Source organism: Dermacentor albipictus, chromosome 2 (assembly GCF_038994185.2).
Source record: "Dermacentor albipictus isolate Rhodes 1998 colony chromosome 2, USDA_Dalb.pri_finalv2, whole genome shotgun sequence".
Lineage (NCBI taxonomy): Eukaryota > Metazoa > Arthropoda > Arachnida > Ixodida > Ixodidae > Dermacentor > Dermacentor albipictus.
This window is the reverse complement of record NC_091822.1, coordinates 193,280,371-193,302,138: the sequence shown is the minus strand read 5'-3', so window position 1 is coordinate 193,302,138 and position 21,768 is coordinate 193,280,371. Positions and strand designations below refer to the sequence as shown.

The window sequence follows — 21,768 nt, the reverse complement described above, 5'->3', positions numbered from 1 at the left end:
CTCCATTCCAGCACGGTGGTTACCTCAGGTGACCATCTCAGATCATCATTGCTGCCATATGTAAATGTTTTTGGTTTTTCTTATATCTATTTTCTGAGTGGCCTTGTGCAGTTTGTTCAATAAAATTGAGTTTTCTTGCAAAAACAAACTTCTGTGCCTCAAGGAGTTAAAAGAAAAACTTAAAATCTAATGACTGTAGGTCTTGAATTTTTTATTTAGGTTGTAAATTTTTTATGAAAAAGTGGCAAAAAAAATGTCAGAAAACCAAACTATCAAGTTTACAACTCTGCAACTCAGCAATGAAAAACGATATCACAATTATGTGAATTGCATCTAGTAGTGCATCTAAAGCGGACAAAATTGATATGTTACACATGAATCTAAAGAAACTTAGTAATACGGAAGTAGAGCTTTTGCAGAATCTTTGTACACAACGTAACAAATTCACATAAGCTATAAAATGACATATCAAATTTGCCCACTTTCAATGATATAGTGGATGCCGTTTACAGAACAGCGATATCTGTTCTTGATGCAGAGCTATTAATTTGTAAACTTAGTGCTTCTATTTTTTTCAAACTAAGAAAGTTTTGAAAATCTTCATAACAAAATTGAGGTCTTAAATCGAGTTCTGCTTCCAACAGTCACTAGAATTTAGCTTTCTCTCTCAAATGCAACAAATTTCATTAAAATATGTCCAGAGGTCATCTCAGAAAAACGTTCTTGCGTTTTACATGTATTTGAATAGGCTGCGTCAGAGTTGGTCCCGAGCTAAAGCTTCCTCTTAAGGCATTTCTTTTTAACTCTGGAATACACTGCTTTGTAGAAAGGTTAGTGAATTAGCCTCGAGTTGTACAAAGGTGGCAATTCACATATCAGAATATGGGATTAGAACATAATTGCACTAAAACATGACAGTGCAAAGTTTAAAAGAACCATTCTGCCAATGCATGGGATATTATTGCTATAGTGCTTTTACGAGCACATCAAATTTCCCAATTCCTAAAGGGCAGACATTTGTGCTGCTGCTGAATGTTCCATAAGTAAGGGAGCCCAATAAGAATGACCCTTCATGCAAAACTGCTCGCTCTTTTGTGCTTGTATTATGCACACTTGGCGCTGGACAACTGAGTTACTGGGATTGCAGTAAGTTGTGTTATATGGGCCCTTAAACATCCTTTGTTGAAGGTGCAGGTTGTTCCCCCTCATCCCACCCAGATATTGTATTGCATTTTTTAAAGCTGACTACTTCCCAAAACTTGCCATATTTATCTTAACAAAAAAAAAAAAAACCCTACAGTATAAACACATCTAAGTTGAGAAAATTATCACCTGCAAGTGCCAAAATCTGACTCTGTTTATGGCTCAACACAGCTGTAAAACTTATGAGTGCATTTTATAAGCAGGCCAAACCAAAAAATTTAGTTCCGAGATTATTGTTCAATGCAGGGCAAGGCTATTGCAGGTGCGACCACTTCACAAGCCTTTTATCTCGCTTTACCATTACGAATATGCTGGGTGGTGCAGTACTGGACTCGTAAGTCAAATGCAACATTTTCAGTTGTGGCAAATGTTTCACCAGTAATATGCAATTATGCTGCCTGCTCCTTTTTGCCATTGTGAACCTGATCTACACGAGCAAAGAAAGCGGGCAAATGGCGGCTTTCATCTTAAGTACCAAAACAGCACAAGAAGCATATTTGGGGTAATATTCTTGGTTGACCATGTCTGGGAAAAACTCACTGTTGCGTGATGTAGTACCCGGCTCAATATCTCATTGGAATGACAGCCATAATGGCAACTAACTTAATTAGCCAATCAGTGTTGGCCAAAAGTGATATTTCCAAATATGATCAATCCAATATATGCCCCATCATGTAACAAAACTAATGAAAAGATTGCAAAGGTTTGGAACAAAGGGTAAGATGTGTCTCAAAGCCAGTCAAAGTGATAGCGTTTTATGCCCCAATGCAGACTGGGTTCATCCGTTCCTTAACTTTGACCACCCGGTGTTTCTTAACACGCACCTAAATTTTAGTTGAGTGTTTCTGCAATCTGCTTCCACTGGAATGTAGCTGCCCTGGCTGGTGTGATGAAATTGGCAAGCTTGTGCTGTGAACAATACCGAGGTACACTGGAACAAGGTAACTTGAAGTAATCAACAGCAGTTGCACAAAGGATGTTTCTGGAACCAATGTTTGCATAGGGAGGTTTGTCTTCGTCAGGCCAAGTCTGATTCTGATTTTCTAGTGCCACTCAAGCTTTGCCAATAAAGGTCTCATTTATCATGGGTGAGAAGCTTAGGTGGCTAACATGTACCTGTCTGGTATTCTGCTCGAGCCAACAGGAACAGAACAGGGTTACAATTCTGGTACAAGCAAGCATGTTTTTGTTTCCTGCCCGGAATACACTATTAGCTCAATACAACAAGAATGCATGCCTTGTATACTAAACAACATATGCAAAATGCACTTTAAAAAAGTATATATTCTAGCCCTGAACAAAGAATACCACCAGAGGCTGTCAAAGCCGATGCTACCCAGATAGATGGAGGAGTCCAGGGTGAACTTGGGTTATCTGTAGTAGTGTGGAGGAGGCCGGGGCAAGATTGGCTAAAAGAGAGAAAGAAGAAAAAAGCAATACATTTATAGCTTCTTTCGATTCATACATATGGAATTTAGTCAAATCTTAAGAACCCACACAACCCAACGGAAAAGATGGAAAAAGAAGTAGGCTAATCTAACTAAGCACACCCTTTGTTTTTTGAATACAGGTTGTCAGAATTCAAGCCAATATTGTGCAAAGTCATTTAACATCTGAGATTGCAAGCTGACTCTATGGTACAAAAGGAACAATTTTTAGGAGATATTGAGTAACAAGTGCAGCAAGCGATGTTGCAGGCAAAACAGCTTTACGTAAAGTGACTGCACATATGACTATACACGAATACAGTTATGCTGAGTGGTAATTAACCTTGTCAACTACCTTATTTATCATCTTAAGTTGTAAATGAGCATAAATCATTGAATTGTGAGTTTACCTAGATGGAAGTGATAGTCTCTCCTTAGGTGTACTTTTTGTTTTATTTGCATTGAGCATGTTGTTACCATAGTCCTTATATGCATTACCTTGGTTGGCACATTCATATTATATATATATATATATATACATGGGGTCCTAAGGTTCAAGTAAATACAATAGTTAAGGTGCACAATATAGGAAGCTCTTCCTTGATGTCTGGATTTCTGCGCAGCACTAGCAAGCAACAGCGTTTTTGTGCATCTTAAAGTTTTTTGTGACAAGTACAACAGGGTTCAGCAATGATTTCTTTACCCACATTTTTTAAAAACCCCAGTCCCTTCAGTGCCAAAATAAAACAGCAAAGGGAAGGGGCAGACATTGTACAAGAATAAATAATCGAGAGATGGGCAGATAAGTGATGCATATTAAAAAAAATATCTTTCATGTACTAAAGTGAATTCTCAGGCTTGCTGAAACTTAGGATCTTAAGATTGCTAAAGGTTAGCAAGAACTAAGAACACTCTGAAGAGGTTTATTGGCTCCAGACTGAGAGTGGCTAATGCGGTGGTCAAGCAGCAGCAAGAATCCCAGCATGAGCGGCGAACCCCGTGCCCAGCGCTGGTGATGATGATTGGCCAGTGTTCATCGTCTTCCCTACAATTAATCCCACCAATGAAAAGGAGCCGTCCTGCCGACCTAATAGTTCACCATGATGAGTGGGCCGCAGTATGTCTTTAGGCACTATACATGGACAATATCTCATCCCCGAAAGCACAAGTCCGAAGGAGTCACTGGTTCGATGACATTATTCATGGGAGATGTGCACTCTATGATACAGTAAGGGCCTCTGTACTTGGGCAGTAGTTTCAAAGAGAGATCAGCTGCATAGGCAGCAACTGACAGCCACACAAGGGCATCGGGAAGGAAAGTGGGCGTGTCGGTGTTGTCAGACAGCTGCTCTTCTGGCAGTCCTGGTCAGATAAAGTTTAGGCCCATGCAAGTTTGCAGCACTCCTCAGCATGTCTTGCAGTGGCAGAAACAGGCACACACTTGGATGCATCAGGATGGTACCGGAGAACTGTGTTATTAGTGTGCGACGGATGGCGGCCGTACAATATGAAAAATGGCAAAAAGCCAGGGGTGCTCTGTATTGCAGTGTTGTATCCGTAATTGACAAAGGGTAGAATGAGGTCCCAATTTGTGTGGTCAGAGGTGACATACATTGCAAGCATGTCTCCAAACATATGATTGAAGCATTCAAAGAGCTTACTGGTTTGAGGATGATAGGCGGTAGTTGTCTGATGGACAACACGGCACTGATTGAGGATGGCCTCGACCAACTTTGACAAAATGGTGCACCAGTGATCACTGAGCAGTTCCTGGGGTGACCGTGGCAGAGAATAAACGTGCGAAGGAGGAGCAACGCAACTTCGTGGGCTGTAGCTGCCGATAAGGTGGCGGTTTTGGCGTATCATGCGAGACGTTCAACTGCGATGATGGCCCAGCAGTTAGGGGAAGTGGCCCATACAAATCAATGCCAACACATCCAAATGGCTTCACAGGGCAAGGTAGAGGCTGTAGAGCACTTGGAGACAGGGGGGGGGGGGGGGGTGCAGCAGATTTGCGGCAATCAGGGAGAGAGGGGACAAACTTTCTAACATAGCTGTACGTCCCTCACCAGTAGTACCGTTGTCGAAGACACTGGTAAGTTTTGAAAACTCCCGAATGGCCACACTGTGGGTCAGCATAGAAGGATGCGATGATTTCGGAGCGCAGGCTTTGAGGTATTACCAATAAGCACTGGTGGCCGTATGAGAAATAGTTACGTCGGTGAAGCAGGTCATCGCGAAAGATGAAAGGGTGAGCTTGACGACACAGCGCACGAGTTGTCAGTTGTGTTGACAAATTGGAGAAAAAGTCTATAAGGGAGACAATCCAGTGGTCCTTGCACTGCTCGGAAGCGATGGTTCCAATGCCAATGGACTAAATAGTAGACTGAGATGCTAAGGAAGAGGAAACGTCAGGCAAGGTAGAATGTGACGAGGCGTTGCTGTCAGAATGCTGGCATCTATTTCAGTACGAGTAGCTGCTGTCAAATTCTTGTGACCGAAGTGCCCAGCAAGCAAGGCAGCCTGAAGAATCTTTCATTGATGATAGCCAACAGAGTGCATGATGGTCTGTGACGACATCGAATGCCCATATAAATAAGGACGGAACTTATACCCCTGTCAAGCGGGCAAGTTAAGTGCACTTATGGAGAGTGCACTCAGTTTTAATTGCACTTTCCCAAATCTAAATGTCGCAAGTGGACTGTACTCACAGAAAAGTTCACTATGATCGGAGTGCATTCACGGAATGCACTTTGCTGGCCGAGTGCGTAGCCTCGCCGCCAGTGGCTTCAACGATACAAAATGTAATGCATAGAAAAAGGACACAGAAGTTCATTCTAGCTGTAGAACAGCTTTTAACAAAATAATCAGAACAGAACTTGCTGATATTCTGTTCCAGCAGGATCAAATGCCAACTCGTCGCACGCCATCATCTTGTTCTAGATTGGCTAGGCATTCGTCTTGGCTGGCCTTGACTTGCAACACTCTTATGATAAAATATTTTGTTTCTTGAGTAAATATAGATTAAGACTGTTTTTTATTAATGATAAAACTAAAGCAATCGCTTTTTAGAAGTTTTTTTAATTTTAATTTACATCTTCAAAAAACAAGATTTTAGTCTGTCGCCATTTTTTTTACAGCAAGTATGCTCTTTTTTCCCGTTTAGCACCCCGTAGCCTTAAGTGTCACTCAAGGTCCCGAAGGGCACTCCCCGTAAGTGCACTTAACTTGCCCGCTTGACAGGGGTATTACTAATGCTCCAGCTCATGGTTAAACATTCTTTCTCTGTCGCACTGTAGTTGGTCTTGGCTTTTGTCAGTGTTCGACTTGCGTATGCAATGACGTATTCATCGAATGCGGATTTACGTTGCGCAAGGAAAGTGCCGAGGCCGACACCGTTGGCGTTCGTGTGCACTTTCGTAGGGGCTGTTGGGTCGTAATGGCACAAAATTGGGGGTGAAGTGAGAAGATGGCGCAGATTTGTGAAAGTGTCCTCACACTCGGACGACCATGAGAAGAAAGTGCCATTGCTTCTGAGCAGCTTTGTCAGGGGCGATATGGCGGCAACAAAATTTCTAATGAACCGTCTGAAGTAGGAACAGAGTCCAATGAAACGACATAGTTCTTTCATTGATGTTGGCTTTAGGAATTCAGCAATGGCGTGAAGTTTGGCCTGATCAGGGAGGACGCCGTCCTTGGATACAACATGACCGAGTATTGTAAGCTGTCTTGCAAAGCGACACTTTTTCAAGTTCAGCTGTAGGCCGGCATTCGTTATGCATGTCAGGACACTTTTGAGCCGCTGAAGGTGCATGGCGACGTCCGGAGCAAAGACAACATCATCGTGATAGCACAGGCATGTGTGCCACTTCAAGCCATGCAAAACTGTCCGTCATGCGCTCAAATGTTACAGGTGCATTATGAAGTCCAAAAAATATTACATTAAACTGGTATAAGCCATCAGGCATGACAAATGCTGTCTTCAGCCAGTCGATTTCTGCCACTGGCGTTTGCCAATATCCCTACCACAAATCTAATGAAGAAAAGGATTCTGCACCTTGCAAACTCAATGGCGTCATCTATGCGGGGCAGGGGATAGACATCTTAGGGAGTGATCTTGTTAAGGTGCCGGTAATCTACACAGAAGCGAACAGAGCCACCTTTCTTCGTAATAAGGACAAGACAGCAGGAGACACCCACGGGGGACTTATGGGGCTCCCCCCCCCCCCCCCGAAATTTTTTTTGCTGTCGTGCCCTGCCGACCAAAACAACCCCCAGCACCGGAAATCATTCTGGACTTTGTCTACAATTTCGTTTTCACGCTATAAATGACATTCCAGCGGGAACATTGCTAACTCCGGCTGGATTTTGTGGCAATGCCCATACAATGGGAGTCACATAATGCAAGGAGCCCCCCATCCGAGAAGAAAGGTTTAAGGGCGTTTTGATGGTGAGTGGGCTCGTCGCGGCAGGCCACAAGATTTCTAGAGTGCATGGATTTCCATTCTGAAACTTTAGAGGTATAAAGTTCTCATAAACTTTTGACGCGGAAGGTGCATTAACTTTTCCAAGGTCGTGCTTTAGATTTTCAATTCTGTAACTTTGTGGATTTATTATTGTCATAAACATTTGATGCCAAAGGTGCATTGACATTTAAAAGCTCGTAACAAGACAACCCAGATGAACACACTATCAGACAAGTTGACAAAGCATGCAGTGAGGTCCAATGAGACGAAACATTGTGGTGGTTCATTTTTGCCATCATGGCACAGAAAATAATGTTTTTTTTTCACCTGCGCCAAAGCATCTATGTCAAGACACCAAAGCCAGCAAAGGTATCTACGTTCATATTTATTTTTCTACTTTGACTTTTATTTGTGAGGACACATTGAGCCTTCTAAATTTTTTTTTTTGTTCTCGCTACTCGCGGGCTGCCGGCACCAGCCAGAGCGCATGTGTTTTTCTCGTGTTGCCCTGACCACAGCGTGGCGCACTATGATGTGCGTTTTTTTTTGGCTGAGTGGCTTTTAACCTGGCAGTTTTGGATGCTTTCTCCGCTAGCAGACGAGAAAAAGAAACAATGCGTAGTTGCTCGCCGCCATCACTGTGGGGACTCAACGGATGGCAACGCATTTGCTTGAGCGCAACCTCTCCAGAAAAGTGTCCCGCCGGTGTAGGATACCTAGCAGTATGCATATGGTTCTCAGTGGACCAAACGTCTCAGGTTTTCTTCGACATTCCTTCGGTAGTCACATTAGGTGCCCAAAGTAGGCATTAGATTGTGGCCAACATGCTTTCCTTTGCGTTTTTTTCATTTATGTGCCCCCACCCCACAAAAAAAAAAAGGACATTGTTGTGGCGCAGGAAATTGTCGCATCGGGAAATTTCAATTTTGTTACTTCTTTTGTAGAAAGTAATGGGCCATGGGACACTTTGGTTGGTTGATAATCTTACTATATTATTGCGATAGCAATTATATGGACACTCCAGGCGCATTCCTGCCATCACCGTCGCCCTCGTGCTCCGTATAAAGTCCAAGGGCGATAACATCATGACCGCGCACTGCATGCTGCATGTGTGAGTGAGAGTGTAGGGGGTGGGGGTGGGGGGTGGCATGGGTGAAGTGACGATGGTGCACAAAGGAGTAAAGTGGGGAGGTAGCTCGCAGCCTGTTGTCACGCACGATACATCAGGGGCAGTGGAGGGAGGGGGGCTGTGATCTGTGAATATGTGGTTGTGGAACATGTTTATTTGCCTTGTTTGACGCATTATATACAGATAATGACTTTTTTCTTAGATATGTAGATTTACTGGCGACTTATGTTAAATATCTTGTTGCGAGGTGTTGTGTACACGTGCAGTGAACTTTGTTTCTAGTGACACTTTCTTGCCCTTTATCAAGCTGTATTTTCGCATTTGTATATTCCATTGTATCTTCACATTTCTAATGTACGAGGGCAAGTCAAATGAAAGTGAGCCAACCCACCCTGCGAAATAATGGCTCGGTTCATTATGTGCGAGGCATGTGCGTAGCATAAAGGCTCTTTAATGCTCTCATACACTGGGTTGAACATGGTTGCGTGACATAATGGACACTCCAAAAGTTGAACAGTGCAGTGTCTTGAGGTTTTTGACAGCTGAAGGTGATTCCCAAAAAGAAGTTAGTCGCCGTATGGCTGCCGTGTACATTGAACATTGTATTTCATTGGCCACTGTGAAGCGTTGGAGCAAGTGGTTCAAAGAAGGACGTGAAAGTTGCAAAGACAATCCAAGACCGGGCCAAAGCCGCCATGTAATCACCCCCAACAAAGGCTGATGAGCTGATTAGACAAGAACAGAGGGTAAGCATCGATGAATTGGCAGGGCGTGTAAACATCAGTCATGGTTCGGACCACACCATAATTTATGAACATTTCGGTTATCGGCTCTTGTGGGCGCACTAGATGCCCAAGATTATGAACCACCGCCAGAAGACGGAGAGGTTCAGCGCTGCCTTGACTAATCTAATACGGTATGACAATGAGGGTGACAACCTTTTGTCTGCAGTTGTGACTGGAGACAAATCATGGTGCCACTACTATGAACCTGAAACACGACGCAAAGCTTACAGTGGAAACATTTGAATTCACCCCCCCCCCCCCCAAAGAAAGCAAAGGCCGTCATTTCTGCCGGAAAGGTGTTGACTTCCTTGTTTTTTTTTTGTTTTTTTTTCGATCGTTACTGGGCTATTATTGATTGAACTTGGTAAACCTGGAGAGACCATGAATCATTTCCGATATTGTGAAACGACGCATCGGCTGCATGTCATAATCAAGAACAAACAACGTGGAAAATTGAGGTATGGGGTCATCTTGCTCCACGACAATGCTCGTCCTCACATCGCTGATGCGGTTAATACAAAACTGGAAAACGCTGCTACATCCGGCATACAGCCCAGATCTGTCGCGTTGTGACTTCTACATTTTGCGGCATTTGAAAAAACAGCTCAAGGGAACCAGAGTCGTGTTGGACAATGATGTGAAAGAGTCAGTAACAGACTTTTTATGAGTCAGTTACAGACAGTTTTATGAGACAGGAATCACGCGACTCGTTAGTGGGAAAATGTCCAAATGCTCATGGAGACGACTTTTAAATGAAGTACCCCATTTTTGATATATTCCCACTGGCTTATTTTCATTTGACTCGCCCTCGTATATTTTGCAGAACTCCTGCTTTTTATATGTGCTCTCAGTTGCGACTATAATTTTGGTGCAATTACTCACAATACATGACGGGTGACAGCTGCTCCTGTGCAATACATTGTAACAAAGGACAGCATCATTGAGATTTTTCCATGGCCGTTGCATATGTACAAAAATGTAAACAAGCTTCTTGAATGATAAAGTTTCATTAAAATATTTGTCCTCAACTTGTTCATTTCATGGCCTTTACAGTTTTTATATCAGTGGCATGCACTGCTTTGCTGGTTTCAAACTGATATAGTTCTAAAGTTCGTGTGATATTTTCTTATTAAATAAACAGAAAATATGGAAACATTGATACCAGTTATTTCAGGCACAATTTTTGAGACATATGAGTACATTCTTTTATGAAAAAATACATATTTTACTTGTCTTGAGAGTGTGTAGCGTTCAAGAATTCGTTTGCAGCATCTTTAGCAATGGCAATGCAGTAATAATTCACGTATTTGATCTCTCGACAAATTCTATAAGGATGAGGTCGAGCTGCAACATGAGCCCCCCCCCCCCCCCCCCCCCCCCCCAACTGAATGAAATTCCTGGCTGCGCAACTGCCCACAGACTATATGAAGGTTGAATCACCTAGTAGCGAAGCATGTCGTTGACTTGCTCATTGATGACATAACGCTCTGAAGCAGATGTGCAATATGGGCATTGTTGTAATGGGGGGTGGGAGCCAGTGTCAATGGCATGTGTAACGGTAGATGTGCGGCCCAAAGAAGTTTGCGTGACATTGAAAGAACGAAATTTGTTTAAGACACATAGAAGCTGTGAACGTTGAACCGGTGTAAGATCATCGGCGATGGAGGGACCAAACACATCAGTGGACAATGCTGTGGACACAGATAAAGCACTCGGGGTACGGTAGCTGGCAGAGGCTGCATCATCCGATACATCTATGACTTGCTTGTCGTCAAGGGCTACTATACTGCCCAGGTATTCTCCTTGAAGCAGTGTCACAAGATACAGAAGCGGGTTCGAAACAAAGAGATTGATGCTGCCTTGTGTAATGTCAACAGCATCGAAAGGTAGCATAACAGCTTCTGATTTAAGGAAGATGCCAGATGGAGAAAACTATGTGACTACGTCGGAGAAGCTGTTGCAGCACATGGGCAGAAGCACTGAGGCATTGAGAGGAACGTTCGTATGTTCCTTCACGACTAGTTTACAGAGAATGGACAGAATGTCGGCTAAGGTCACATTTACCATTGGTGATAGGTCACCAATGGTAAAACAAAGGGATGGCCTCTTGTGGTTGGGGCCTAGGTACCACATCAACGTAATTGAGGGGCGGAGCTGTAGCTGCAGGGGATGGCCGGGCCTGGTGACGACTTCAGCATAACTGAGAGGCACCACTGCAGGGATCTGTTGGTGGTGGAGAGGCAAGATCCTGACAATTTCTTGCTCGATTGCATAACGGAGTGATGCCCCAAGATCTGGAGCAGGCTGTTAAATATGGTGTGGCTGAGCGAAGGGCACTAAGGAGAGCTGGCGGCCAATTTCCTCAAGCGCAAATGCCTTTATCTCAGCGAGCAGCGTTGACTGGTCGGAAACGGCAGCCAATGCAGCCAGGTGTTGGTTGTGCGAAGAAGGGCAGGTCAACAACTGCTGCCTTCACAGCTCCTTGTAGCTTTGGCATGGAGTAATTATTTCTGCCAAAGTACGTGCATTTTTGCAAGCAGCATGTTGAAAACATCGTCCTCTATTTCCTTCATAACAACCTTGATTAGGTCAGACTCTGACATGGTTGCGTCGACTCTCTTGCTCCCAGACGCTGCACCCAGCATTTGCACTCACAAATGCTGCTCTGTGCAAAGCTTGCAAACAGCAGGGTGGCCAAAAATGTCTACCAAATAGGTCTTAAATTCTGACCACCTCTGGAAATTCCACTCACGGTTCTCTTACTAGATGCTGGCTACAGCCGCGAGGTAGAAAATCACGTTCAGTTTTACGGCATCGTCCTATTTGCAGTGCACGCTTACGCTCTCGTATGATGAGAGCCAATCCTCCACGTCATTTTCATCTGTGCCACTAAAAACAGCAGGGTCCCTTTGGTGGAGCCCACAACTGATGGAGGAAAAGGCGCCTGCGGGGATGCATCGTCAGTCACGGTACACAGTAGCATGCGGGATCATAGTTCCAGTGTGGTCGTATTCAAAATACCCAGCACCTTCCACCAATTATGAAAAGGTTTATTGCCTGCAGACTGGGAGCGGCTAATGCGGCGGTCAAGCAGAAGCAAGAGTCCCAGCACGAGCGGCGAACCCATGCCCAGCGCTGGTGGTGATGAATGGCCAGCGTTTGCTGTCTTCACTACAGAATGAAGAACACAAAGAGACAGAACCAAACACCAAAGTGCTCTTTGCGTTTCTTGCAGTTTTAGTTTCAGCAATCCAAGTATAGAACAAAACCAAAAGATAACACAAATTATAGCAGGAAGAAAAAGACAAATAGAAATTCTGGTAGAAGCAAAATTGTGTGGTAAACAATTATATTCTGAAACTGATTCTTAAATTCAATATATGTGTATCTTTTTTTTTTGTACAGGTATAGACTATTCAATGCAAATCAGCAGCAGCATACGAAGGTTAACTAGTCGTGGAGTAATGATTGCAAAAAGAAAAGAACCCAAACAGGGCGCTTTTGTGGCTTATTTTTGTCCCGTTCTCGCACAGTTTTTTCATAATGCCAGTCGGACCTCTACAGCTGCTGCCACAGTGCCAGAGCATCTTATGTGGCTCACTGATAACTCGTGACACATGTCCGTATTATCCCTTTATTGTTGAGTGTTGCCTATATGCAACATACCACAACAAAATTTTTTTTTCTTGCAAAGTTTCGGTACTGAGTACCAAGTTTCTGGCTAAATGCCTTCGGCCAACACTGAATAACAGGCATCAAGTGTCATTTGTTGGTTTGGAGCAGAATACGGAATGAAGAAGTTTGGCATGCGACTCAATTTCTTTTTAAAGCACTGTCAGAGGAGATAGACCAATCTAAAATCTCCAGCTGCAGTGGTGTCACACACGTGATTAAAAAAAATTACATTATGGGGTTTTATGTGCCAAAACCACGATCTGATTATGAAGCATGCCATAGTGCTGACTCCGGAAACCTGGACTACCTGGGGTTCTTTAACGTGCACCTAAATCTAAGTACACAGGCGTTTTCGCATTTCGCCCCCGTCGAAATGCGGCCGTCGGGTCAGGATTCGATCTCATGACCTCGTGTTTAGCAGCCCAACGCCACAGCCACTACGCAACCATGGTGAGTAACACACACGTGATGTAAAGCAAATGAAATGTACAGTCACGTGCAAAATTTTGGAGACCACAGCATCAGCAAAAAAATTAAATAAATTAAAGCGCAGCTCTACGGCTTGGGATTGGTTTAATAAATTGTATTGGTAAAACACACACACGTAGACATGTGCTTGTGCGAAAAAAAAGAAAGAAAGAAAAAACTGCAGCACCTTTGATTCCCCAACTTTTGCTGGTGACTGTACATCTAAGTTCACATATGATCAGAGCTGCCTGTACGAATTTCAAATGAAGTCTTAGGTGGCTTGCGGTGAAGTCAACTTCCAGTTTCCTGCCTGGGTTTTCCCCCTTATGCTGAAAAAATTTCTGCAAAATATTTTTCTTGTTTATTGCGATAGCCGTTATATGGACATTCCAGGTGCGTTTTTGCCGTCGCCGTGACGTTCCGTACAAAGTCCAAGGGTGATAACACTGTCACCAAATGTCGTATGCTGTATGTGCGAGTGAAAGCATGCCAACCATCAGCATGCCAAAGGAAGCCAATGATCGCATCTCAATCTGGCGTGCGCATGAAGAAAGAAAGCGGAGGGCACACGCACCGTGCTTCATTGTGCAAAAGGCCGTGGCGAAGTGGGAGGGAGGGAAGGGGTGGCGTTGTGCTCTAGCAGCAACTACGCATTTCGTGATCGGATGCAAGAGGAACTGACGATCGCAGCTCAATCTCACGTGCCACATATGGAGAAAAGTGAGTAGGCGGTGGGGGAGGGTGGGGGCAACTTCCACTTCACCAACAAGTGTGTAGTTTGCAGTCGCGCGCGCCATATCCTGAAAGGGATTTGCAGATGGTTCATACCTTTGTGCATGCTATGTCCTTGCCACTCTTGCGTTGAAACGATCACTGCCTGAAGGTCACTTCGCTCGCTGCCTGCTGCTGCACTTGCTCACATGTGTTTTGACAGTGAGTGACCGTGATAAATGAGTGTGATGTGTTCATGTTTGTTTGTCCGTGCTGACACCGTGCTTGTTAATTCAGTTAGTAAGTGAATGTTTCTAAGTTTATACGGCTGGTAAAACTACTATCCTTACGTCATATAGCTGTGTACTAATTTGCTATTGCAATCGATGCCTCGCCTTTCGGGCGGAACTGCAACTTTTTGTTCATTATGCTCATTCTCAATGTGTTTGCACATTTAGTTCGAAAATAACCAGTTTATTTTTCTGGGTATCTATATGCGCTGTCATTAAAGGGTCAATCGGCGTGCAAGAGTAAGAAGTCAACACAAAACAGGTTGTGATAAAAAAGAAGAGAGAAAGATGCCTCAGTGACCACAAGTATGTGTAAAGGTAACCGTAGGGTAATGCATGCCTTCCAGAAGCACTCAGATGTAAAGTGAATAAAAGCATTAATAAGGCTGCAGTTGTGAGACGGAAGAGACGTTTAGAGTATTGATGGAAAAACGCAGGGACGAGATTAATAGGACTTGATCCATTACAAGGTAGATATAGAAGATTTCAGGAAGAAAAAGAAAAAAATTGCGACGTAGACAAAATACTAGACTGATAAGCATATATACCTGATTAGCTCGAGCAGGCTAGGTTAATATTTCTGATGGCCTCGTGTTAAAAGGGAGGCCAATAAACTGACATCATCATCACAATTTATGCAAATGCTGAAAGCACATGGCCCTAACATTTAATCTAGACAATCACTACGATAACATCAACACAACAAACACCACTTAACCTTGAGGTATTTATTATGCATACACCATCATTTAAAGGGACACTAAAGGCAAATATTAGGTCATGCTAAAATAATAGATTTGAGCTTGAGAATCTCTAAGGCACTTATCGCAAACAGAGCCTTAATAATCGAGAAACTCCTCAGTTAAATTCTTTCACTAGTACTCAACCACCCATTGCAAAAGACATCCTTGTATTGTATTATAGCATGAAATAAAATGCTACTTGTCTAGTTCTATTGTATTTCTGGAAAAAAGGACTCATTGAATTTACCCTTGGCAATGATGTGGGCGGTAGAAAGGTTTCGTTTTTCTTGACTCCGCGCCACCCATGCTTTTGCGTTTCAGCAGTTTTGTTATTGCGCAGTGCTGTGCTGGTTTTGCTGCCTCGTGAAACTCGCACAAACTCCAAATAGCAGAGAATTCAGCTTTCATGTGATGTCGGGGGATGCCTGAATGGTTTACGCCATTTGACTAAAAAGCAGCTGCAGCGTTGAATCCACCGCTCTGTCTTGGCTCGGTGCCGCTGCCTGTCGGGCGCTGTTTTACTCACCGACGGCAGCAAAGGTAGTGATGGCGTATGCAACGTCACCACTCCCTCGGTTGGGTGGCAGGAGATCTGAATTTCGAAAAAGCCATTCGGACCCCTCAGATGCAATTTTCTCGTAAACTAAGTCTTTACATGGTGTGAAACAAGCATTGCAAGGTTTCTGGAATGGTATTTAGACAGTTTACGTCGACTTACTATTCGCCTTTAGTGTTCCTTTAAGCTTTTATTCATGTCCCCTCCTCACAGTGGTTGGATTTTGCCATATGAGTCTGAGGTACTCCAGGTCTGCCAAACCCGTTGCGATCATGGTAGCCTCGATCGCAGCATGAGTTTGGGTAAAATGCCTAAAAATATATATATTCTTGGCACTAGTTTAGAAAAATATTTGCCTGGCAGTAACTTAAGAGAATGTTTGTCTGTCAATCGATGTTGAGGTGTTTCACATGAAACCATCCAACACAGTGAAGGTAACACTGTCAATCATTCTCAAAAGCCTGTGGTAACCAATTGGTTGAAAGTCCAATTGAGGTAAATTGTCTGGTAAAACTCAGGGAAAACGCAGGGAATTCGTGCTTCAATCAGGGAAAATTGGCTGTCATTTTATTGAAAAGGAACGAAAGTCACGACCTACTGCTGGCTCGAGTAAAAGAGAGGACTCGTTACGAACTGTCTTTGACAACGTGTCGTTGGCTGGAGGAGTTGCCTGCGTACAGTCAACAACCGATTTTCTGGACGCCCGATTTTTGTGAAATGCCCGATAGCGCAGATGGCTTTGAGGCACCACCACGCGCCCCATAGAGTCGATGTATAAGAACGTCTGTAATTTCAGACGCAAGAACCCTTCGTTGTCCGATTTTCCGGAGTTCTTGCCTCTACCGCAGGTCCCAAATGGCATTAATCAAAGCCATCACCGCCGTTTTGATTATCTCGCCGCCTCGAATTAACCAGCACTCTCACACGCCGATCCCCTGGCAGCCGTAGCTACCACGGCAGCAACACTAGGCTTCGCTACTTTGACGTTCACTATTACGGTTCTTGCCGTTCGGTGCCATGTTTTCCATTGAAAGAATCAGTAATCGAAACCAACTCCACATCTGTAATCCTCGCGTATAGCTTCGAAGCTTAGAAAGCATGGCGCGTTGCATAATGCTGGTTCCCGAAAGGCAGCTGCGCCTCAGCACAGCGATGTTACGCGGTGAAGCGTACGTGAAGTATTGCGCTGAAGCATAACAAGCATGGGAAGGGGCAATTGTCACGGAACACAGTACATATTCCATAATTATACATGCACATATAATTATGGCCTTGCGTGTGGTCCTTGAAAATCCACCCACAGGACCTTGAAAGTCCTTAAAAACCCTTGAATTTTTGTCATATACACCAGCATGAACCCTGCTTGCAGAGTGCACTAAGCTCAAAAACCGCGTCAAAGTGAAGCCGCGTCATGTTCCGCATAAAGTCCAAGTGCGATAAGATCCTATCGCGCCCCGTGCACTTGAAAGAGTGCGTGGGTGAGAAAGATGGTGGCTTCATGCATGAGCACCGCCTCCCTGCGCAAGTAAAGGAAAAAAGGGGGAGGGGAGTGAGCGCGCGGTAATGCGATAAAGTGCATGCGAGGGGCGGGGCTGCGGGCAAGTAGGCGTGCGTAACAATTTCTGGCATGCGTCTTGGTCTTGGCTGGGCATGGCTGTAAGCGCGGCTGAGCGCATATGCAGCCACACACTCTGCTTTAGAGGTAATCTGCCATGTGTGCAAAGAGTGGGCGTGCCCAGACGGCCTGGCATTCTGTAAGCTGTCTTCTCGCACGTTTAGTTTTTAAGGTTGCGTAATCTCAAGTTTTGGTGTGAAAGGCAGACGAAGCATTTGCTCCCCATTCGTGGTGCTTTTCATGATAGCGTTGTCCCAGTGCGAGCAACGCTGTCAGCCGTTGAGGGAGTGCATGCGAAAGTGTGCCTGGCTTCGCTTAATTCGCACTGCCTATGTGAAGATATCGTCGACATGGCATGAAACCGTGTCATTTGTCGCTGACTCTCAAATTCATCAAAAGGAATTGTTTTCTCATCCGAATTTGCTTTCTTTGATTGGCTGATAATTCTGTGGAAAAAAATCGATTGGCAACTGTACTAATTGGCATAAAAAGGTTGAATTTCAATACAACAAAATTCAATATAACAAAGCAAACTGCCGATTTTACCTATTTTGTTATATCGAGGCTTAACTGCATTTCAAACTGCACTAAGGCCGATAAGCTTATTATTAGTAAAGAAACACAAAAGCCCTGTTTCACTTTTTGAAAGCAGCTGAACAGTATGATGGCCTATGGCTACTATGGATGGCCTGTGAGCACGCTGATGAATTTTTTAAAAAATTTTTCTTCCAGAATTGTTTCTTAACTACTTCCCGTCTTTCCTTCTTCCTTCCTTAGCTGGATCCCTTAAACACTTACGTTTACTATTATTTTGAAATTTTTATGGCTTACATTGAAAGTTAATTTTATTAAAAATCCTTGTAAAGTGTTTTCAACCAATTTTCTTCCATGTCTTGTCTTATGCGTCAAAACGCCAATTCACCTTTTCACTATGCAATATATATGTGCATGTCATTGGCACAAACAGCACAGTTAGAAATGAGGAAAAATTAGGGGTATGCAAATATTAAAATTGTTGAATACTCATCGAATACAAATCATCATCATCATCATCATCATCATCATCCTATTTATGTCCACTGCAGGATGAAGGCCTCTCCCTGCGATCTCCAATTACCCCTATGCTGTGCCAACTGATTCCAACAAGCACCCGCAAATTTCCTAATTTCGTCGCACCACCTAGTCTTCTGCCATCCTCTACTGCACTTCCCTTCTCTTGGTACCCATTCTGTCACCCTAATGGTCCAACGGTTATCTGCGCATTACATGACCTGCCCAGTGCCATCTTTTCTCTTAATATCTATTACAATATCGTCTATACCCATTTGCTCTCTGATCCAAACCGCTCTCTTTCTGTGTGCTAAAGTTATGCCTAGCATTCTTCGTTTTATCGCTCTTTGTGCGTTCCTTAACTTGTTCTCAAGCTTCTTTGTCAGTCTCAAAGTCTCTGCCACATATGTCAGCACTGGTAAAATGCACTGATTGTATACTTTCCTTTTCAATGATAATGGTAAGCTCCCAGCCAGGAGCTCATGATGTCTGCCATATGCGATCCAACCCATTTTTATTCTGTGAATTTCCTTCTCATGGTCAGGGTCCCTGTGACTAGTTGACCTAAGTAAACATACTCCTTCACAGACTCTAGAGGCTGACTTGTGATCTTGAACTCTTGTTCCCTTGCCTGGTTATTTATCATTATCTTTGTCTTCTGCATATTAATCTTCAGCCCCACTCTTACACTCTCCCTGTTAAGGTCCTCAATCATTTGTTGTAACCCATCCACAGTGTTGCTGAATAGAACGTCATCGGCAAACCGAAGGTTGCCGAGGTATCCACTGTCGATCCTTACTCCTAAACCTTCCCAGTTTAATAGCTTGAATACTTCTTCCAAGCATGCAGTGAAGAGCATTGGAGAGATTCTGTCTCCTTGTCTGACCCCTTTCTTTATAGGTATCTTCCTACTTTTCTTGTGTAGAATTAAGGTGGCTGTGGAATCTCTGTAGATATTTTCCATGGTATTTACGTAAGCGGTCTGTACTCCTTGATTGCAATGCCTCGATGACTGCTGGTATCTCTACTGAATCAAGCGCTGTTTCGTAATCTATGAAAGCCATTTAGAGAGGCTTATTGTACTCTGCGGATTTCTCGATAACTTGATTAATGACATGGATGTGATACATTGTAGAGTATCCTTTCCTGAAGCAAGCCTGTTCCCTTGGTTGAATAGTCTAATGTTGCCCTTATTCTAGTGGACATTATTTTGGTAAATATTTTACATAATACTGGGAGTAAGCTATAGGCCTATAATTTTTCAGTTCTTTAACGTCGTCCTTTTTGTGGCTTAGTATAATGTTTGCATTCTTCCAGTGTTCTGCGACCCTTGCAGTCGATAGAAACTTCGTATAGAGAGCCACGAGTTTTCCTAGCATTATGTCTCCTCCATCTTTGATTAACTCGACTGTAATTTCATCCTCTCCGGCTGCTTTTTGCCGTTTCATGCCTTGCAAGGCCCTTCTGACCTCATCTCTAGTTATAGGAAGAGTTTCTGTATACTGATCATTATTGTTTCGAATAGGGTACTCCCGAGTCCTCTGGCTACTGTACAGGTCAGTATAAAATTCTTCCGCTGCTTTTATTATATCTTTGAGATTGCTGATATTAGCCTGCTTATCCTTCAGAGCATACATCTTGGTTTGTCCTATGCCAAGTTTCCTTCTCACTGATTTCAGGCTGCGTCTATTTTTTACGGCTTCTTCAGCCTTTCTGTATTAGGAAGGAACAGCGCCAACTAAGACGATCACAAGAGGGGAGCAGTTTGTAAAGTGCTGCACCGGTGTGGTATATGAAATACCTTTGACGTGCGGGAAAACCTATGTGGGCCAAACGGGCAGATGCGTGAATGACCGTGCTGCTGAACATGTAAGGTCGCTGAAAGAAGGAGGTGCGCATCTTTCGCAACATTGCGCAACTTGCACCGTGTGTGACCAAGCGGCAGAACATTCGCCACAAAGACAATGCCAGTACTGCAAGAAGTGTGAACCACGGTTCGGAGAGATAAAGATTCTTGGCAGAAGTAGGGAAACTAAGGCACGTGAGGTTTTAGAAGCATTCCATATAAAGAAAAGAGGAAAAAACTGTGTTAGTGATACTTCCGTGACCCTCTTCAAAAGCGAAATGTCATATCTGGAACGGTTTGGCAGATGACGCATGATGGTCATTGTGCGCATGTCTGTGTTTTTCCTATATTTGCTGAATTTTCGGTGAATAAAGTTAGATGAAGTTGGCGCTTGTCCTGTGTCGTTCTCCCCTCTTGTGATCGTCTTAGTTGGCGCTGTTCCTTCCTAATTCAAGTATGCACCATCTAGCCCAAACGAATGTTCTCCTGAATCAGCCTTTCTCATGTTATAATTTCGAATATCATTCATTTTCGCTTTGTTGATCAGTTTTGACAGTTCCGCAAATTCTATCTTAACTCTTGAGTTGGACACTTTCATTCTTTGTTGTTTCTTTATTAGGTCCTTTGTTACTTGGGAGATCTTGCCTACCGAATACAAATACTTAGTATCGAATATCGAATAGAGTATCGAATAATGGTATGCACATGCATTTATTAGAAAGTTGGTTCATTTTAACATGTCAGAACATTGCAATTACATTGTCATTGGTAAAAAGAATAAATTAGTAAGCCATTAGACTAAAAGACTGTGTATTTGGCTCACATTAGTTCTGGAGAACTGTGTAATTTCCGCTAGTTGTCTGTTCTCGCCAACCTGCGCTTTATTATACCGCATCAATTTCCGGAAAACTCAGAGGCATTGGACGCTGTACCAGCCGTCACTCCTCACATTTGCTCTCAAGCAATAAGCTCAGGATTGGGGGTGGAACCTGCAAAAGAATGCACCCTCGCTGTTTACAAACCAGCGCCCCTTGCTACTGAGAGGCTGGCTTTCTTGTAGAGCTCAGGCACCCAGTGGCTAAGCGTCTTTTACAGACGAAATTTCGCCAGCAGCATAAAGTATAAAAAAATTTTGCGCAAAATCAGACACACTTTCTTAGATTAGATAGAAATAAACGCTAAGAACCATGTTCGCTTCAATACAGCCAGCAATATATTCAATTCATTTCGAATATTCGTATCCGATTGAATATTTTCAAATACCTAGATTTAGAATCGAATACGAATATTAAAAATATATTTAGTAAAGCAATGAACGGGGCTAGTTATTGGACATTTGTGATTGTATTGCACCTAGTATTATACTGACGAAGAACTTGATGAATGTCCATAAAAGAATATAAGTTGCGCTACATACGTCCATTTTGTTTTTTTTATGTTCGTTCTTCAAGCTCTTCCGTCAGTATAATACTAAGCGCTATACAATTATGAATTAAAGATATGATATTCAATAATATTTGAAATTTTTGAACATTCACACACCCCTAGAAAAAATGCTTTATTTTACCCTGTTTCAAAATCCACTATTCTGCAAAGCAAAGTTCTTCACTGAAGACACGGAGGGATTGTGTCAGTATCCACACTGCAACCACTATCTTCCCTTTCAGAATCATCACTTCCGGTATAAAGACTATCACCATTCTCTTCGCTCAAAGAAGAAAGTTCTAGTGCAGTGCTTTCACTCTCACTTTTAGAGTTGAACAGTGGCTTTCTCTAGCATGGGTGACCCACATGTGAGCTGTTA

At 43.3% G+C, this 21,768-nt stretch overlaps 1 protein-coding gene across 2 annotated transcripts in view; it reads right to left on the bottom strand.

The window, feature by feature from the left end:
• LOC135898505 (uncharacterized) overlaps positions 1-21,768 on the bottom strand; it is a 50,304-nt gene that overhangs the window by 6,029 nt on the left and 22,507 nt on the right. The window contains exon 5 of one of the 2 annotated variants that reach the window (XM_065427463.1): positions 2,540-2,612. In XM_065427463.1, the coding sequence (XP_065283535.1) occupies positions 2,574-2,612 (39 nt within the window). In that variant the 3' untranslated portion in view covers positions 2,540-2,573. Of the gene's footprint in view, positions 1-2,467; positions 2,613-21,768 lie in introns of those variants that run through there. The other variant, XM_065427462.2, reaches the window with a different exon arrangement.